Below are 19,836 nucleotides of genomic sequence, written 5' to 3'. Positions count from 1 at the left end.
AGTATAGAAGTATTGTGCTCTGTCATTATTCCTCCACTAGGGGCTGATACTCTGAAGCTAATAGTTGACAATTATTTTTATAGTGGTCTCTTCCATAGTTAAATAAGGTGAAGTCATTCTCGTGTATATGCCCTCTGCAACTTTGAATAAATATTGGGGGGGGTTTTTTAGGGATGTGCAGGCTCGGATAGGTTCGAGTTTGCACGTTGAGTTCGGATTTTTCCCTCCAAAAAAACGGAACTCAGAAAGAGGCAAAACGTCATCTTGCATGGACGAACATCATCATTCCTGGACTTTTGTCCCAGGGGGAGGTTAGGGTTAGTCACCCGCCCCGGGAGACTTAGGTTTAGGCTGCGGGGAAGGGGGGGGGGGGGGGGTTAGGTTTAGGCACTTACAGGGGGGTTAGGGTTAGGCACCCCTAAGGGAGCGTTAGGGGGGGGTTAGGTTAGTAATAGTTAATATACTTACCTGTAGGGATCTTCATTACTGGTCTTCTGCCGTCGGGATTAGAACATGCGTCTGGCGGTGTTCCATACTGATCCCTGCAGAACAACTGTACCTGGCTATATAAGGACATGGCCCACAATCGCAGATTGGAATTGGAATGATGTAAAGGGTGCAAGGGGGTATGTATGAACCACTAAATTAAAGTAACCAGAAGGTGGAATGTTGCCCTGTCTTCCTTCTTCACTTGGCAAAAAAAAGAACTACCAGTTATATTATAAAATAAAAAGATAGAAATAATTAAGGTTGACTGAAGAATGGGTTTTGTCTTAATGCTCTCCCTGTAAAATGGAAATAAACTCAATATAGGAGCATCTCTTCAAACAAGTGCACTGCAGATTATGGTGGTGCTATATAATGATAATAATCTGACATTTGTTTCATCTGACATCAGCATCCTTTATACACAGACAGCAAGATAGTACTTGCCGTGATCGCAATAAAGCGTTATACACAAATCGCTAAACGCTGTGCTATTGCTTATGTTGCTACTATCAGAGCAATCCATTTATTATTGATCCTAGTCAGTGACCTGGGGTGGGAAATGGACTTTCACAGAAAAAAAACAGAATTCATTTTGAAGAACTAGATTTCTCTGATATTCAATGAAAGCTAAAAGAGTAGAGATCAAAACCCTTTAAGAAAGGCAGAGCACAGACTAGTACAGAAATGTGTGATATATAAGAATTTAATGTATTGGAAGAGAGCTGAGAGAATAGAGAGATTTTCCATTTGTACAGAGAGCAAACCCAGTTATTGCTACATTCATGTCATCAATGTTAGATAACAAATGGTGGGAGATTTCTAGCTTCCAGAGGAAAAAAAATCACCTGACACCTGGTAGTGTGTTTTGCTTTTTTAACATGTGCAAGAATGTGACTCTGGTATATTCATTCTGCAAGTGCCCCTCCTTCTCCGCCCCATTGTTGAATGACAGAGCCACCAAATTAATTGAAGCAGCCAGAGAAGCCGGAGTGGGTGTGAAGCTAGGAGAAGATGACATCTTGTGTGTGACTCAGTCTTCATTAAAACTGAGGTATTTTCAGAATGTTTTTTTTTTATTTTTAAGATTAGTCAATCTAAGGGGAGTATGGAAGATGAAGATTTTTTTTTTTTAGATTTTGACCTTGCAAAAGGGAAAGAAAAAAAAAAGCTGAGCCTAAGCAGTTTTATTCTGTAGGAAGGTAATGAAAATACACACAATATCACACGTCTCCTACCTTTCTGTTCAGCATCCCCCACATCAGCGTATCCAGGGTCCCTTTGGCGATCAAGTAATGAATGTGCACAGAATCGCTTTGTCCAATACGGTGGGCTCGGTCCTCTGCTTGTTTTATATGTCCAGGGTCCCAGTACAGCTCAGCAAACACAACATGTGTGGCAGCTGTGAGAGTCAGCCCCTAAACCAAGGAAACAAACAAATAGCGTAATCTCAGGTAGACTAAACGGGGCTAATGAGTAAAACTTTGTGGATAGATACATGCTTTAATTTAATGAGTAAGTAATGCCATTATGTGACATTAATATACATCAAAGGTTGTGTATTACTGAGCTTAATAATATACATGAAATATTTGAATGGCTTTTGCTCGGTCTTCCATCATGTTTTCTTGCACTCCTCTGCAGCAGGCTATCATGTGAGGAGGTAGATACTTCTCTAACAGGGCAGACACAGACTGACTGACAGCTTGACTGACTTGCTTTGCAAAAATGCACTTTGTGGATTGGTGGATGTAAACAGTGGCAAGATCAGGGATGTCAAAGTCAAATGATGCAGTATTGGCTTTTTTGACCTTCATGTGATACATTTAGCATATTGTCCTAAAGATGTGGGAGGCATTTCACTGTAATGGAATGGCATGCACTATGCATTTTACCTTCATGGTTTACAGTTTTTGGGTTTTTTTAAGGTGAGAAATAGTATTGTTGTATCTTGTATTACCAACAATTACATTCTGTTTGAATTCACCAACATTTGCAGCCTACACCATTTTGAAAAGGGTGCAACCAGAGACATCATCACCGATAAAAAGAAACACATTTGGAAAAGTAAAAAATTATATATTTTTGGAATTTTTCCTTACCTGGCCAGCAGCTTGGATGCTAAGAACAGCCACACGGGTGTCGGGGTCACTCTGAAACTGATGGACAAGGTGAATTCGCTCTGCAGATGGAACGCTCCCATCTATCCGGATGTAACGGGCCTGTAACCAGATTGTGATCCTCTTCAGGACATATAAAACTATTCATAGCATACTCTGTGCACATAATTTGCATATGTAGTAGTATAGCAAAGGATAAAAAGATAAAAGAAATGTTACAGAAATGTTTTATTGGATTGTGCAGTGCTATTATCTGTATGAATTATACTATTTTTATACAGTACCATGCAATGTATGCAGCTTTTTGCAGAGGAAGCAGATCAATACATTTAATAAGGTTAAACACAAAGAAGTTACACACTGAAGACACGGTAAAGAAAAATAAAGAGGTACCTGTCATGCAGAGCTTACAATTTAAGGTGGTTATTAATTAAACTGTCACTAGTATTTTATTGACTGTCGCTCTCTGACACTGTGCAGCGCCGAGCTATTAATGGGCCAAAATCACCTCCAATTAAGGCTTCAGCATCTCCCCTGAGGGCCTCTCTCAGTTTTAGTAAATATAAATGCAGAGAAAGCTGCCCTGCATAATTAAAGTGCCCCTACACACATTAGCATCGGCCATCTTTTGTGCTAACCAGTGTACATGAGAATGCAGCCATATTAATCGCAAGAATTAAAATACAAAAAAAGAAGACAATCTATAGCTCTGATACCTTTATGTAGGATTTTCTAGAAAAAATAAATAAATTATATATACACATACACACACATATACAGGGAATATATTTTGGTCAAAGCAAAGTTGTAATCCCAAGTCATAATTCTGTGCTCACCTCTGTGTGGGTTGAACCAGTATTCCAAAAAATAAAGCCCACTTGTTCGATACAAACCAGTGACACTGAACTGAGCGGTCTCAGTAATTTTCTAGGCTGAACCATTTTGGCTGTTATGGGCTTGGCCCACAAAAGGCTGCCCCACTCTGCCCCTATACACAGCTGGGGCAGCCATTTTGTGGGCTGAGCCAACAGCAGCCAAAATGGTTCAGTCAAGAAAATGGCTGCCCCCACTGTGATGGAGGGGAAAAGTATAATTCTCACATACATATCAGCAGTAGACTAAACACGTTTTTGTTTTCTAACATTTAACCCTTTCTGGCTAAAATCTGCAAGGGTACTCCAAATCTTATATGTGGTTGGATCAATCATGCTGATGATGAAACGCTGTTACCCTTTTATATCAGACAGACTCATATTCTATAAATACATTTTATAGTCACAAGCACACCTGTATGGAGTGATCGCTCAACTTACCTTGCTTTCAATGGCAGCCTCGGTGCACGCCTGCAGCATAGATAGATGGTGTGCGAACACCAAGAACTTCAGCTTGTCATTTTCTAACATCATTTTAATGTAGTCTTTCACAGCTCCGGCCTGAGAAAAACAAGTGTTTATCATTCTGACACAGTACAATAAACCTGAGAGAAGCTGATTGCTCAAGAAGGAACTTGGAGCAGAAATTACAATTGGGTGCTAAAACTTGAGTGCTGCAGTTTCTTACAAGTTTGACTAGTTTGCGTAATTAAAACACAAATTTTATATATAGCCAGACGCCAACCTACACATCAAATGGGTGTAAGAAACAGACTTAATATATTGCGGAGCCTGTTGTACTGCATGGTACTGTATGATGACTATTGAGATATTCAAAGTTTGTTTGGTTTATTTCCTAGTAACCTGCGTAAATACGGACATTAAGATAATATTAGCAGGTGATGTTTCCACTGCATAACTTTCTTGTGTTGTTCCTCCTATAAAGTTAATAACCATTACCAAGCTTTGTCCCCATCTTCTTCGCAGGTACGTAGCGAATATACAGCAGTGTATGATTTGTGGGGGGAAACAACACAGCAAGGCAGGAAGCGTCCAGCTGCACAGCAGGCGGCAAGTACTCACTTTGTCGTACATAGACAAAACAAAACAAGCTACCTAAAAACAATAACTTTGTGTCCACAAGTAAATAATGAAAGTATACTGTGTTTAGCTGTGATGCACACAAAATATAAATTAAAGAATAAAAGAATGTAAACTGGTGAAGCCTTAAGAAAATAAGGATGGTCTTTCTCTTCATTTTAGTGCATTGGTAATGGAAAGGAATATAATACTTTTTTTGTTCTGTCTGTTCTAAGGTATATATGTCCTCATATACGCCAGTGTAATACAGGTATCAATGGTGTCATGGATTTTAATTAGTAATGAATAATTTACTGCTTACCACTGTAACCCACGCAACCCTGGAGACGGCCTAAGCTCTAAATTGATGGGATAAGCTATTATTGTGCATTAACCCCTTTTCTGCTTGCTAACGGGCATGTGCAGCAATGCACAGGCAAAGTACTGCATTCCCCTGCGGCTGGTAAGAGGTTAAGGCTGCAGTCTATGAGAATCTCCATGAAGGAGATTGGATGAACAAATGCATTAATAAAATATTCAGTATAATGCGCTCATTAAACCGCGTACTTGAAATATACCATACTTCAGCCCCTGTCCCTTCTCTAACTCTTCAGACTATTTATGAATTCTGCCTGTTCCTAATGATAATTTTATCTGGCAATAACAATGTGCCACTTATAAATAATACAGAACAGTAACAAAAAAAAAGAAATTGGTGTTTTCATCAATTATTCATGTTGTTAAAGTCTATAAGATGGGCATTTGAAACAATCAAATAACAGTTTAGGGAGAATTTCACATGAACTGGGTCACATCGGGCAATTGGGATTCTTGCTTAACATGGCGCTTATAAGAGAAATGTTTATATAACGTTCTCATTTACATAACTTTTTTTTAGAATTATTTCATTGATGGCAATGGCTTTAATATGATAACACGGCGTCAAGCTTTTAGAGTCTCACTGCTCTGCTCTTTAAAGAGGTAAAATTTGCCTGATCATATATTCATTAATTCATCACGCTTATGTAATCCTACAAATCTCTGTTCTCCTGTAAATCAGCTAAACATCTGAATTTTGTATGGGCTGCATGAAAATAAAAATAATAAAATCATTATTATTATTTTTTTTTTTATATATGGTTATTATTGTAACATACTAGCCATGGAGTGTCAGTGCATGTTATTTATGGATTGTGGTACTCTGTATTTTCTGATACACATCTATGATAACACAAGGTTTGTTACAGTCACCTCATGACATCAATTTAGCTTAATTACTCACAATATGTTTTTTTTAATAGAATCAGCAGTTCCGATGTGTTTACTTTTAACTTTTAGACTTGTGCCAACCAAATCTCCTGCAGTAGTTATCAGCTATTTTATAAGATGGAGATACTGACAACAACCAAATTAAATAAAATGGTCTGTATCAGCAACTTTGCAAACATTCAACATTTTAATGTATCTAATCTACAGATGTGTCCTCATACACCTAGGGGTATATTTACTAAAGTGAGGGTTTGTAAAAGTAGAGTTGTTGCCCATAGTAACCAATCAGATTCTAGCTATTATCTTCTAGAAGGTGCTAGATAAATTATAAGTAGAATCTGATTGGTTGCTATGGGCAACATCTCCACTTCTAAAAACCTGAACTTTAGTAAATATATCCCCTAGACCAGTGTTTCCCAACCTCTGTCCTCAAGACACACTAACAGTCCAGGTTTTAGTGATATCCATGCTTGAGCACAGATGGTTAAATCAAAATAACTGTGGTACTAATTAAGACACCTGTGCTCAAGTATGGCTATCCTTAAAACCAGGACTGTTAGTCTGCCTTGAGGACCGTGGTTGGGAACTCCTGCCCTAAACTCAAATGAGAAATGTTGGGTACATACACACTGGCAAATATATTGGCCAATCAATTGATCGGCCAATATATTGGGTGTCCGTCGGCCAGTGTGTACCAGAGATATGTCTGTGAATAACGTAGTTCACAGACATATCGCGTCAGCTCTGCTACAAGTCACGCCATACATAACGCAGGAGCTCCGTGTGCCTCAGTAGCACAGAGCGTCTTCCGTGCAACGTTTTACCTTCAAATGCATCTTATTCACACAGTGATGCGATAGCACAAGCAGCTTCTGCTGATTAAAATGATATGCAGCTTGTCTATAGTCTGTGTGCATCTGCGGGTGTATCTGCATGTGAAATGTTACGTCACAGTTTAAGTGGCTGTAGCACTAACGCAGCGTTTCGCATGCAGATACACCCGCATACGCCCAGAGAGCATAAGCATGCTGCACATCATTTTAATCAGCAGAAGCTGCTTACGCGTCCTATTCACATCACTGTGTGAATAAGACACATTTGAAGGTAAAAAGTCGCACAAAAAGAAGCTCGGCGCTACAAAGTCACGCCATGGCATGGCACGATTAGAAGGGCTGTTTAACGCGCAACGAGGCTAGATATATGTGGACATATCTGTATTGGGGCTTAATGCAGTGTGTACAGACAGTCTGCCGACAGCTCATATACTTGCGGCAGAGGCTGCGTGGAGGGGGACGCGACATGCCCCCCGGCAGCGGGACCCACGGCAGAAGACAGATGATGGTTGTTCAGTGTGTATGAATAAACATCATCTGCACTCGATCTGCAGATATATCTGTTCAGTGTGTACCCACCTTTATCCGCAAGGTCCCTTGCGTCAAGTGTCTTTTTTTTTTTTTGCCAGAAACTGCTTCTTAGTCACAATGCAATGCAGCGAAGATGCACCAGCAGACTGTACTGATTAATTTGATATGCAACACTTGTATATCTGTGTGTGACTGCGGAATCTATGTACTAAGCCTTAGAGAGCAAGAAAGTGGATGGAGATAAAGTAGCAGCCAATCAGCACCTGTCACTTTACAGACTGTTTAAAAAATGAGTTAGGAGCTGATTGGTTGGTACTTTATCTCCATCCATTTTATCTCTCTCCAAGACTTAGAATATACTGTAGACCCCCTGAATCTCTAAATAAAGCACAATGGATTTGGTGTGGAAAAAAATCCGCAGCCACACCACCGAAGCACTTCATATTCAGACTCATTGCACACAGATGTACAAGTGTCGCACATCAAATTAATCAGTGTAGTCTACTGGTGCATCCTAGTAGCATTGCATTACGTCTTTTTCCCCTTTGTCAGGCAAAAAAAAAGAAACATAAAAGTCGCTCGGCACATGCAGAGTGGGGGTGTTTGGTGGGACTGCAGTATTAGTGTATGAGGACACATCTGTATATTGTAGTTCACTGTACACGCATTCATTTATAACTCCTTTTACCAAATCTGATTGATATTCAATACTACTTGCCAATAAATAAACATTCCAAAGCTGCATACACACGTAAAGATTTTCTGTCCAACCATCCAACTACTTGATTGGTTGGAATGAAAATCTGGTAACGTATGGGAGTAACTGATGATCAGCAATTTGCTCCTAAATGCCAGAAACCAGATGAAAATGGTCGTCAGACAAGTTTGTTAAATGTTTGATCTAAACAATTTGTTCAAACAACAGTTTTTGTTCATTTTCCGGCGTTTGGGAGCAAATTGCTGATTGTCATTTACTTTCATTCCTTACCAGATTTTCATTCCAACCAATCAACGAGTTGGATGGTTGGACAGAAAATCTTTACGTGCGTATGCAGCTTTGAAATTATTTAATTTCAACTTTACGTTTAACAAGCTCCAAATACATACATTAGCAGACCGTACAGGTAGTGCCTCATGCCTCAGTGATGTCATTTGTTTCAAATACTTTGCCAGGCTAAATAGTGTATAAAATAGTTTCCTGCACTAGAGGTTATTTATGAAGTAAAAAACAAGCGAAGTACAACACAGGAGATAAAACATTGTGTCTTGCCGTGTGCATTTACATGAGAGCGCCCCGATTGCCACCAGAGCGCACGGGTTTGCTGAGCAATATGTGAAGGGGCTGTAGTTGGCATGGGCAGAGTGAGGACATTTCTTGTAAAGTACCAGCATGAATAGTTCTGCAGAGCAAATGACTGAAATGAAGTGGAGGGGGTGCATGTTTAGGGGGTGTTAACTACTGTGTATGTGGGCATATCCACAGCAAAAGTACTTTACAGGTCTTATATAATAGTTTTAATAAGACACAGTTTGTTCCTTTCAGTAGCATTTCGGTACCCCTCAAGTGTAGTAAATGTATCTATTAGCACAGCACCAACTTCTCCTATTCTGTGATGCACATATCAGTTGCTATACTTATTCTGTATAGTATATTTTGTCGATGGTTAGAATGTTGACATTTCTACACGGTCAACTTGTTCAGCATGTCAACAGTGATGAAATGTCGACAAGCTGACAATGTCGACAATTGACAGTGCGCCGATACGGCTGTTCCGGTAGTTGCGGAGGTAAGTAGTCTAATCCTACATCTAACATGGCGGCTGCTGTTCTGTCAGTTTCTGCACATTTCGCATGCTGCCGCAAATGACACAAAACCACGGTTGAGGCAATATGTCCCTAGTCCTAACTCTAATTTTGTCATTTTGCTAAAATTATAGCATTTCACTTGTCAACATTTACGGTGATGACAAAGTGAACATGTTGACTTGTTAACTGTCGACATTTCAACAATGACATTGTGACCAACGACATGCTGGTCGCATTCTGCATGTATGGACAACCAATCAATACCACTTCACTTGCTCTATAAGTAATCTCAGTATCTGTTCTTATACTCCATGGTGTATTATGAATGAGGTATTGAATGTAAACATTTCAAATACAGTAGCTAGTTACCATCACCTGTCTAGATTAATCATGTGGTCAGCTTTGTGAAGTCCAGCCCACAACACCCAGGTTGCACATCTGTGGTCTAGGACAGACTTATCACCAACCTAGCATTATGTAGTCTATTGTTAGTCCATCCCCTTCCCTATTTTCTTTTGTGTAGTGTAAATAATAATAAAATTGTATTATTAAAGCACTATGTAAAAAGCATGATTTACATTTTTATCTTCAATGTATGTGCAAGAAAATTATTTCAATTTGACTTCACAGAAAGGTCACATTACATAATTCCGAAGTCAGAACATAAGGAATTGATCGTTACATATAATGGATATATAATTAAAAAAGGACAGTGCATGACTTCACTAACTGTTTACTTGTCGCAAACTTATGGATGGATAGTGGATGCTTGCCTGTACTTAGGGATAGATCCGATAAAGAGGTGCAGAGTCTAACATGCCGGTGGTATTCACCAGGGACCCCCGCAAGGCTTGGCACAGGAGTGTACTCAGGAACCTGCTTTTATAGGAGGAGACTTGAATTTGGCGCCCATATGACGTCACCTGGGCCTTTCACACAGATAGTGAGTGGGCTGCATGGCCCTATGTGAGCAACAGCTGCAACCTGGAAGCTGCAACGCACCGCCAGGGAACAGCTGCAAAGGGAACACACAGCAGAAGAGGAAGAAGAGACCGAACATCACAGCAGCGGGCGCCAGGGACCTCCCGCCCGTTGCCCCGCACGGATTGCTTGACACCAGCGCTTCCGGACCTGGTAAGTGGGAGCTGAAGTCTGGCGCGCTGTGACACTACTAAAGCAGAAGCAAACTCAGGATTTCTAGAGGAGGGGGTTTCCAAATGCTTGATTTTAGAGCGAGTGTGGTCAGCCCATGAAGAGGGCATAAATAGCAAGTAAAAACCATAGGCTGCCTCATACATAGTGCTGTGTATGTAATACTTCAGCAGACTTGGTAGGAAAAGCTGCTGCAACTAGACATGCACAGCAGCTTCATTCCATCCATTATACTGCATGCTGTAGCCACAGCTCTTGTAAAATTGTATTGTATACTATTGCTATTGTGCATGAATTGAGCCAATGGTTGGGGGTGGGAGGTTTCCAGGTACAGTGCATCCGGAAAGTATTCACAACGCTTCACTTTTTCCACATTTTGTTATGTTACAGCCTTATTCCAAAATGGAATAAATTCATTTTTGTCCTCAAAATTCTACACACAATACCCCATAATGACCACGTGTAAAAAGTTTTTTGCAATTTTTGCTAATTTAATTAAAACACTAAAAAAAAAACTTGAGAAATCACATATACATAAGTATTCACAGCCTTAGCACAATACTTTATTAATGAACCTTTGGCAGCAATTATAGCCTCAAGTCTTTTCGAATATGATGCCATAAGCTTGGCACACCTGTCTTTGGCAGTTTAGCCCATTCCTCTTTGCAGAACCTCTCAAGCTCCATCAGGTTGGATGGGAAGCGTCGGTGCACACCCATTTTCAGATCTCTCCAGAGATGTTCAATCGGATTCAAGTCTGGGCTCTGGCTGGGCCACCCAAGGACATTCACAGAGTTGTCCTGAAGCCACTCCTTTGATATCTTGGCTGTGTGCTTAGGGTCGTTGTCCTGCTGAAAGATGAACCGTCGCCCCAGTCTGAGGTTAAGAGCACTCTGGAGCAGGTTTTCACCCAGGATGTTTCTGTACATTGCTGCATTCATCTTTCCCTCTATCCTGACTAGTCTCCCAGTTTCTGCCGCAGGAAAATATCCCCACAGCATGATGCTGCCACCACCATGCTTCACTGTAGGGATGGTATTGGCCTGGTGATGAGTGGTGCCTGGTTTCCTCCAAACTTAACGCCTGGCATTCATGCCAAAGAGTTCAATCTTTGTCTCTCATGGTCTGAGAGTCCTTCAAGTGCATTTTGGCAAACTCCAGACGGGCTGCCATGTGCTTTTTTTTACTAAGGAGTGGCTTCCGTCTGGCCACTCTACCATACAGGCCTGATTGGTGGATTGCTGCAGAGATTGCTCTCTTTCTGCAAGGTTCTCCTCTCTCCACAGAGTAGCTCTGACAGAGTGACCATCGGGTTCTAGGTCACCTCCCTGACTAGGGCCCTTCTCCCTCGATCGCTCAGTTTAGGTGGCCGGCCAACTCTAGTAGGAGTCTTGGTGGTTCTGAACTTCTTCCATTTACAGATGATGGAGGCCACTGTGCTCACTGGGACCTTGAAAGCCGCAGATATTTTTCTGTACGCTTTCCCAGATTTGTACCTCGAGAGAATCCTGACTCGGAGGTCTACAGACAATTCCTTGGACAGAATTGGTTTGTACTCTGACATGCACTGTCAAGTGTGGGACCTTATATAGACAGGTGTAAGCCTTTCAAAATCATGTCCAATCAACTGAATTTACCACAGGTAGACTCCAATTAAGCTGTAGGAACATCTCAAGGATGATCAGTGGAAACAGGATGCACCTGAGCTCTATTTTGAGCTTCATGGCAAAGGCCATGAATACTTATGTACATGTCATTTCTTAGTGTTTTTTGTTTTTTTAATTAAATTTGCAAAAATCTCAAAAAAACTTTACACATTGTCATTATGGGTATTGTGTGTAGAAGTTTGAGGACAAAAATGAATTTATTCCATTTTGGAATAAGGCAGTAACATAACAAAATGTGGAAAAAGTGAAGCGTTGTGAATACTTTCCGGATGCACTGTAACTGGAAACCCAGAGTTTGCTTATGAAGGAGACAGAAGGCCGATTGTGGGTCTAAAGGATGATAAAGGATGGTAGATGGGACTCCACAGAGGGGAGGCCTGCAGCCCATATGCAACACATTCCCCCACTCTCCCTTCTTATTCAGTCAGGAAGTTAACATTCACTTAAATGTAAAAAAGGACAGGGATAATCTAAGCTCGTCCTTTTCCTTGTTGCAAATGAAAGAATACAGAATGGTTCCTAGATTTGCCATCACTGATCCTTTGGCTTTCCTATGTGGCTAATGCTGCGTACACACTAGCCGACATATCGGCTGTTCAATTGAAAGGCTGATATATCGTGTGTGCATCAGCCAGTGTGTACCAGCGATATGTCTATAAACTACGTAGTTTACAGATATATCGCGTCGGCTGTGCAGCACAGCCGATGCCCAATATATCTGTAGATCTAGCTGTACATCGTGCTGTGTGTACGGGCGGTCAGCTGCACAGGTTGGCATTGCTTGACAGCTCAACTGGACGGGCACATGTAAATGCCCACCACGTTGTGACGTCAGTCACAACAAATTGGGCAGTCTGTATGCAGAACATATGTTCTGCACAGACTGCAGATATATCTGCAGTTCAGTCAAGTAAGTTTGTCTATGATTGTGAAAATGAGTTTCTCACAAGTGTTTGTCTCCTAAAAACAGACATTAGTACTCTGAAAATAAAACGTGAACTTTTCTTTGACACTCCAATTTTTATACAGCTTTACTTACAATTAACATTAGCCAATTCACCCGATAAAAGCAATCGCACAAAACAGAGTTTGTAAACTCCAACAGGTTTAATGCCCTAAAGTGCCCAACTCCTCCTTATATGCTACGACAAGTCCCAGTGCCTTGGTGCGCACAGGAAACAAAGCTGGCTTGCACTGCAGAGAGGAACTTTTGCACTTCAGAAATAGTATCTACCGTACTTAAGTGAAGAGTCTACTTTAAGCTAAAGAAGAAAAACTAATACAAGAGAAAAAAAAAAAAAGAAAGAAAGAAAAGGCTTAACACCAATATTAATTTCACAGAAGCAGCTACACAAACATTGCTGGATCGTACAAATAACAAAAATGCACTGACAATATATATTTTCTAATTTGCTCAATTTTAATACTCTGTATGAAGTCGCATTAATGTAGACTGCCAATAATATCCAGCTACAGATACTGATATAATCAATTTACACTTATGTTCTACAGTACTAAGTGTATTAATAGTAAATGTGATCGTTAAGAATGATTTGTCTGCAGGTAATGTGGAGAGGTAACTCCCTATGGTGCCAGCACGGTGACATCTTCTCATATAGATACATTGTTGTCTGCTAATCTAAAACTCGCTGTTATTAGAAGCAGCACAGTTTCCATGGCAACAGTGAGTCATAAACCTTTGGTGGGTGTTTGGGTCTTTTTGCCTCAAGAAACAGCATCTGGCTTGGCAAAAAGCTGTTGTTTTGAGAAAAAAAAAACACACAGGAGCAAGTGTAGAACACATGCAATATGCTATATATTTTGCCTCAGTATGTAAAAAAATATATATTTCAAAGTTTCTTGTATTTAAAATGTAATGTATTTGTAAAGGTGTTACCGTTAAAGTGAATGGAACTAATAGAGCTATGGTACAGATCACTGGGTGATTTCCCCCCCCCCCTTATTTAAATTAATTAGCATACACAGTATTCAGCAAGAAAATTTCAATAGGCTCATATAACTAGTAAAATGGAAAAAATAAGTCCTTAAAAACTTTCCTCCATTCTTCACCACTTAGCGGCCTCCTAATGGTTTTTCCTCAACATGCAAAACTCGTACATTATTTTTCATCCTCATTATGCCAACCTCTTTTCTCCTCATAACCATGTGGCTTTCTTAGTTAAACAGCCCCATCTGATCTCCTCAGTATTATAGCATGATCTTTATTACCTTGTGAATTCTCAACCACTTCTATCTATCACCATTTTACACAACTGTCCTATAGTCTTCTTCTCCACTGTAAAGCTGGGTACACACCTAACATGTATCTGCAGATGATGGTTGTTCATGCACACTGAACAACCATCATTTGTCATCTGGCCACGGGTCGCGCTGGTGCGACCCCCTCCCAGCAGCCTCTGCTGGAAGCGTTAAGGTTGGTCTGCCGATCACCAGTACAGACAGCACGATGGACAGATATATTGGGCATCGGCTGTGCAGCACAACCGATGCGATATGTCTGTGAACAACGTAGTTCACTGACATATCGCTGGTACACACTGGCCGACGGGCACACGATATATATTGGCCGATCAATTGATCGGCCAATATATTTGCCAGCGAGTACCTCGCTTAATTCTCTGTCCTGTCATCCCTCTTTACACAATGTCGCTATTCTGTTTTGTCTCCTCATCGTGCACCTGTCTTTACTCATCAATATTCTCTCTCCTCCACTGTAAACCACTGTCCTATGTCATCTCTCTTAACTGCATCACTCTTACTTTCTATCCACCATTGTAAACCACTGTTATATGTAATTTCTCTGCCACTGTTCTATGTTCTCTCTCCTTCTCTGTACACCTCTGTCCCTTCCTGTCAGCTAACAAACCAGCATCTCATGTCCTCTCTCATCCACTATACTGCACATCTTTTCTATTTTCTAACTGTAAACCACTGCCCTCTCTCCTCCACTGTAATACTCAGTCCTATGCCCTCTCTCATCCACTGTAATACACTGTCCTATGCCCTCTCTCCTCCACTGTAATCCACTGTCCTATGCCCTCTCTCCTCCACTGTAATACACTGTCCTATGCCCTCTCTCCTCCACTGTAATACTGTCCTATGCCCTCTCTCCTCCACTGTAATACACTGTCCTATGCCTTCTCTCCTCCACTGTAAACCACTGTCCTATACCCTCTCTCCTCTACTGTAAACCACTGCCTCTCTCCTCCACTGTAAACCACTGTCCTATGCCCTCTCTCTTCCACTGTAATCCACTGTCCTATGCAGTCTATCCTTCACTGTAATCCACTGTCCTACGCTGTCCTATGCAGTCTATCCTCCACTGTAATCCACTGTCCTACGCACTCTATCCACTGTAAACCACTGTCCTATGCACTCTATCCTCCATTCTAAACCACTGCCCTCTCTCCTCCATTGTAAACCACTGCCCACTCTCCTCCACTGTAAACCACTATCCTATGCCCTCACTCCACACTGTCCTATGCCCTCTCTCCTCTACTGTAAACCACTGCCTCTCTCCTACACTGTAAACCAATGCCCTCTCTCCTACACTGTAAGCAACTGTCCTTTCTCCTACACTCTAAACCACTGACCTCTCTCCTACACTCTAAACCACTGTCCTATCTCCTCCACTGTTAACCACTGCCCTCTCACCTCCACTGTAAACCACTGCCTCTCTCCTACACTGTAAACCAATGCCCCCTCTCCTACACTGTAAGCAACTGTCCTTTCTCCTACACTCTAAACCACTGACCTCTCTCCTACACTCTAAACCACTGTCCTCTCACCTCCACTGTTAACCACTGCCCACTCTCCTACACTGTAAACCACTGTCCTTTCTCCTCGACTGTAAGCAACTGTCCTATGTTCTCTTCCATCAAATGTAAACCATTGTTCTATGTCCTCTCCCATCAACTTTATCAACTGTCCTGTGTCCTTTCTCCTCCATTATATATCTCGGTCCTCTCTCCTCATTATTCTCTTACAAATGTAAACTAATTTCCTCTATTCTCCACTGTAAACAGTTGTTAATCTTAATCCTATCATCTCATTCTTCTCTCTTCTCCACTGTAAACTGATTCCATTTGCTGCCTATCATCCTGTCATCATTCTCCCTGGCAATGCAGGAAGAGCAGGTGGACCTGTTCTGATGTGATCTAGCTGAGATGCGTTACTATTAGCGTCACAGAGCCTGGCAGAGCATCACCAGGGATGAAACCCAGCGTCTGGTGATGTCTATGCGTTCCAGACTTCATGACCCGAAGCATACTGCATAAGCAACCAAGGAGTTTTTTAAGGCTAAAAAGTGGAATGTTATGCAATGGCCAAGTCAATCCCCTGACCTGAATCCGATTGAGCATGCATTTCACTTGATGAAGACAAAACTGAAGGGAAAATGCCCCAAGAACAAGCAGGAACTCAAGACATTTGCAGTAGAGGCCTGGCAGAGCATCACCAGGGATGAAACCCAGCGTCTGGTGATGCTATGCGTTCCAGACTTCATGACCCGAAGCATACTGCATAAGCAACCAAGGAGTTGTAATTGCCTGCAAAGGATTTGCAACAAAGTATTAAAAAGTGAAAGTTAGATTTAGGATTGTTTAGTTTGTCCCGTTACTTTTGGTCCCTTAAAAAGTGGGAGGCACATATAGAAACCGTTGTAATTCCTACACCGTTCACCCGATTTGGATGTAATTACCCTCAAATTAAATCTGAAAGTCTGCAGTTAAAGCACATCTTGTTTGTTTCATTTCAAAGCCATTGTGGTGGTGAATAGAGGCCAAAATATGAAAATTCTGTCAATGTCCCAATATTTATGCACCTGACTGTATACAGAGGACTTAGTCTCCGTCTCCTTTGTAGAAGGGCCAGTATCAGATAAATCTAGAAGTTCCCCATCATCTGACGTCATGTCATCATCGTCGTAATGTGTAGACTGGTATGATAACAATGGCCTTTTTGCGGGCCTGAGCAGGGATTCCTGAGAATCCGTGAGGAAATTAACAGTTTTAGGAAAAGTGTCCACCCTGCTAGGGGCCTGGGAACACCTGAGGAGCAGGCTGCGGCTGGCCCTGTGCCACCACCATCTGCCCTGGACACCCCTGAGAAGGGCCTGGTACCACCGGTTGCTGTGTGAACCCTATAGGAGGGTACACAAGTGGGCCGATAGCCATCCTGACAGGACTTGCCCAAGGAGGCTCCTGAGGCATGCAGGCGACCTGAGAAGGGCTTGGGAGCGTGTAAGTAGTACATAGGCCCCCCTATCAGCCTCTTCCTCCCCATGCCTGCCTAACATCTGATGCAGGAAAGTAGGGTAGGTGCAGCAAGCTGCACGGAGTCATCCTCACCAGACATGATAACAATAAAAAAATCAGCGTATGTGACACTTAAGCACAAACCCAATCTATGCACAATATATCTAACAGCCCCCCTTTGCGTGGACCACCCAACTCTGGCCGGACACCGACGAAGCTGAGGTGCCTTGGCCAGGGGGCGGGGTATAGGAAGGGAGCCTGGTGCATCCTGGGAGGCTCAGAAGTTTTAACTGCGTGGTGCCCGGTCTGGTTCCCAGCCTACCTATACCCCAAGGTAACTTCCCTGTGGACCCTAAGGACCCTGAAGTAGAAATAAAAAATGGTCAAATAAGATACAAGCAATGATATGGAATTGTATATTAATTTCTATACTAGTAAAATGTATTACACTGGTAAGTCACACCATGGTTAATGAGTAACTGTCACGTGGTATGCATTCTATTAGCATGGTGCTTAATTTGGAGTTGTTGGTGGTGATGATGTGTGTATGAGGCCACGGAGAAAGAAGATTTCAGTACTCCCTTCCTACTCCACTATTTCCATGAATGCTCTCTGTCCCCTTATAGGAAGGGTTACACCATGTATACAATACTGGTTATGCAAGAACATCATCTGTCCAACAGTGATCATACAGAGTCCATACTGTGCTCATTGTTAAATATGGGCACATTACACCCAAAGAAAACTGCATAGGGATTTGTCAATCAAAAAGGAACTGTTCTATTTACACTTCCTATACTGAACAGTGAGTGGTAGCTCCCTCTAGTCTCTATACTACCGAATCTACTTTCCTTTGCACATTGAAGCCGCTGGCATCCGTATACCTCTCCACTAGTGTTAGCACTGTTCAGGTATTCCAGCTATAGGCCAAGATAGACAAAAAAAAACTCCAATTCCAGGCTGCCAAGGAAACAATGCTGTACTCTGCTGCTGCAGCTCCAGCTCCAGCTCACACGTTCCAGCACAGCAGCCAGTAAAAAAAAAATTTGGATTTTAGGTTAATTGTCTAATATCCGTCAATGTAGCTTATTTAATGGAAACATCTAACCAATGTCTATTGGACATAAATAACATATTTTATATCAACATTTTAAGTTAACTAAAACAGGCTAAATGACAGAAGCTGAGCTCCAGATACAAGCTTCAAGAGTGCTTCTCTATTCCAATTCATATCTACTCCGGCAAGGAGGCTCCAGATTAGTCCAAGAACTGGAACAAAGTTGATAACAAAAACCAGAAGCTGGCTCATAACCATTCTTCCTGCTGTCTTGTCAAGGGAAAATCACAATTCACAGCTGTCAGGTGAAGGTTCACAGATTGTGGGATTGGTCATGTGTTAATGGAGGTTTTATTGAGTAGAAGAAGATGTGTCTTTGCTCAGACAAAGCCTGATTAAATCAAAGACAATGCGAGTAATCAGTCCCATGACCTGAATAAGCCAGTGTAATGACGCCCACTTGCCCTTCGTTACGCACGTCATCTCCAGGAAGTGTATATAACAATCGGTAACATCGGGAACCATCAAGTGCTTCAGTCAAAAAAAAAAAAAAACAGGTGATGTGTACAATGGACGCAGCCTTGTAATTATGGACGCCCATAAAACACTGTTTTGCCGCTCAGGCACGCCTGTGTTCACACCACTCCCCATTTTCCAGGACCTTCCCCTGTCACCACCCACAAACGGCACATTCTATCAGTCAAACTAGAGGGCCTTCTGTGTTATCCAAGCGATCGCTTCCCGATCGCTGTGACTGGCTCGCGCATGCGCATTCGGGCGACAATGGGCCATAGCGTGCGAGCGCAGCGTTACGTCCAGGTCTGAACCAGGCCCATAGTTCCCACAAATCACAATTTTAGTGGCACAATCCCTGTTTGCGGATCTTAAGAGGCCGCGTTTGGCCAAATGTGGCTATTTCTAGGTAAATACATTTTGAATGGAACATGGCAGTGTTTGGTTGGATCGGGGACGGCTCATTTTGTCCCGATTACACGTAGCTCAATGTTGGAGGTTATGTATAGAAGTTATTCACACTCGATACAGAATGAGAAAAACTTAACCAATTGTGTCAGATGTACTCGAATCAACATTTTTGGAAAGTAATGCAAGATTTGTTATGGTCAAAAAATAAGATAAATAAAAAGTTAGAGCACAGTTCAAGCCAATGCAAATCAATAAATACATTAAATATACCTTAGCCAGGGCAGTTTGCTTATACATGCGAGTAATCAGTCCCATGACCTGAATAAATGGACTGCTGGTTTCCGAAGGCACAGAATCTGGATATCTCATCAATTTTTCCCACTCTTCAAAGCTGGCATTCATTTCCTATATGACAGGAAAGACCTAGGTTTAGAGGAATACAGAAAAGATAATTGATGCAGAGTGCCCATATTTACTCTGCAGTAAACTCAAACAGCAATTGCACAGGCAAAGAAAATTCCCTAGGTCCATGTGACTGCATGTGGGACGCTGAGGTGGGCCAGTCACATGATCTCTCCAAATATAGATGACTGACAACAGGGAATAAAGGAAGAAATAGGATGCTTTCTTGCCAACCTAATAAATCAATAGGGAGAAAATGAGTCTCAGTGCAAATTTTATTACTTAAAGGGATTATACAGCATAGAGTAAATTTAAAACAGGCTCATTTTTAAATGTCTGCACAGGGTTTTCTGGGAATTTT

General features: G+C 41.7%; 1 protein-coding gene across 3 annotated transcripts in view; it reads right to left on the bottom strand.

The window, feature by feature from the left end:
- ZRANB3 (zinc finger RANBP2-type containing 3) overlaps positions 1-19,836 on the bottom strand; it is a 413,977-nt gene that overhangs the window by 122,730 nt on the left and 271,411 nt on the right. For all 3 annotated transcript variants that reach the window (XM_088472267.1, XM_088472268.1, XM_088472269.1), the window contains 4 exons: positions 19,344-19,478; positions 3,920-4,039; positions 2,589-2,708; positions 1,725-1,904 (listed from right to left, as the gene is read on the bottom strand). In XM_088472267.1, coding sequence (XP_088328393.1) covers positions 1,725-1,904; positions 2,589-2,708; positions 3,920-4,039; positions 19,344-19,478 — 555 coding nt within the window. The remainder of the gene's footprint in view (positions 1-1,724; positions 1,905-2,588; positions 2,709-3,919; positions 4,040-19,343; positions 19,479-19,836) is intronic.

This window comes from Taudactylus pleione, unplaced genomic scaffold (assembly GCF_031769625.1).
Source record: "Taudactylus pleione unplaced genomic scaffold, aTauple2 ptg000122l, whole genome shotgun sequence".
NCBI lineage: Eukaryota > Metazoa > Chordata > Amphibia > Anura > Myobatrachidae > Taudactylus > Taudactylus pleione.
Note: the sequence above shows the minus strand (reverse complement) of the source record. Positions and strands in the feature narration are given on the sequence as shown.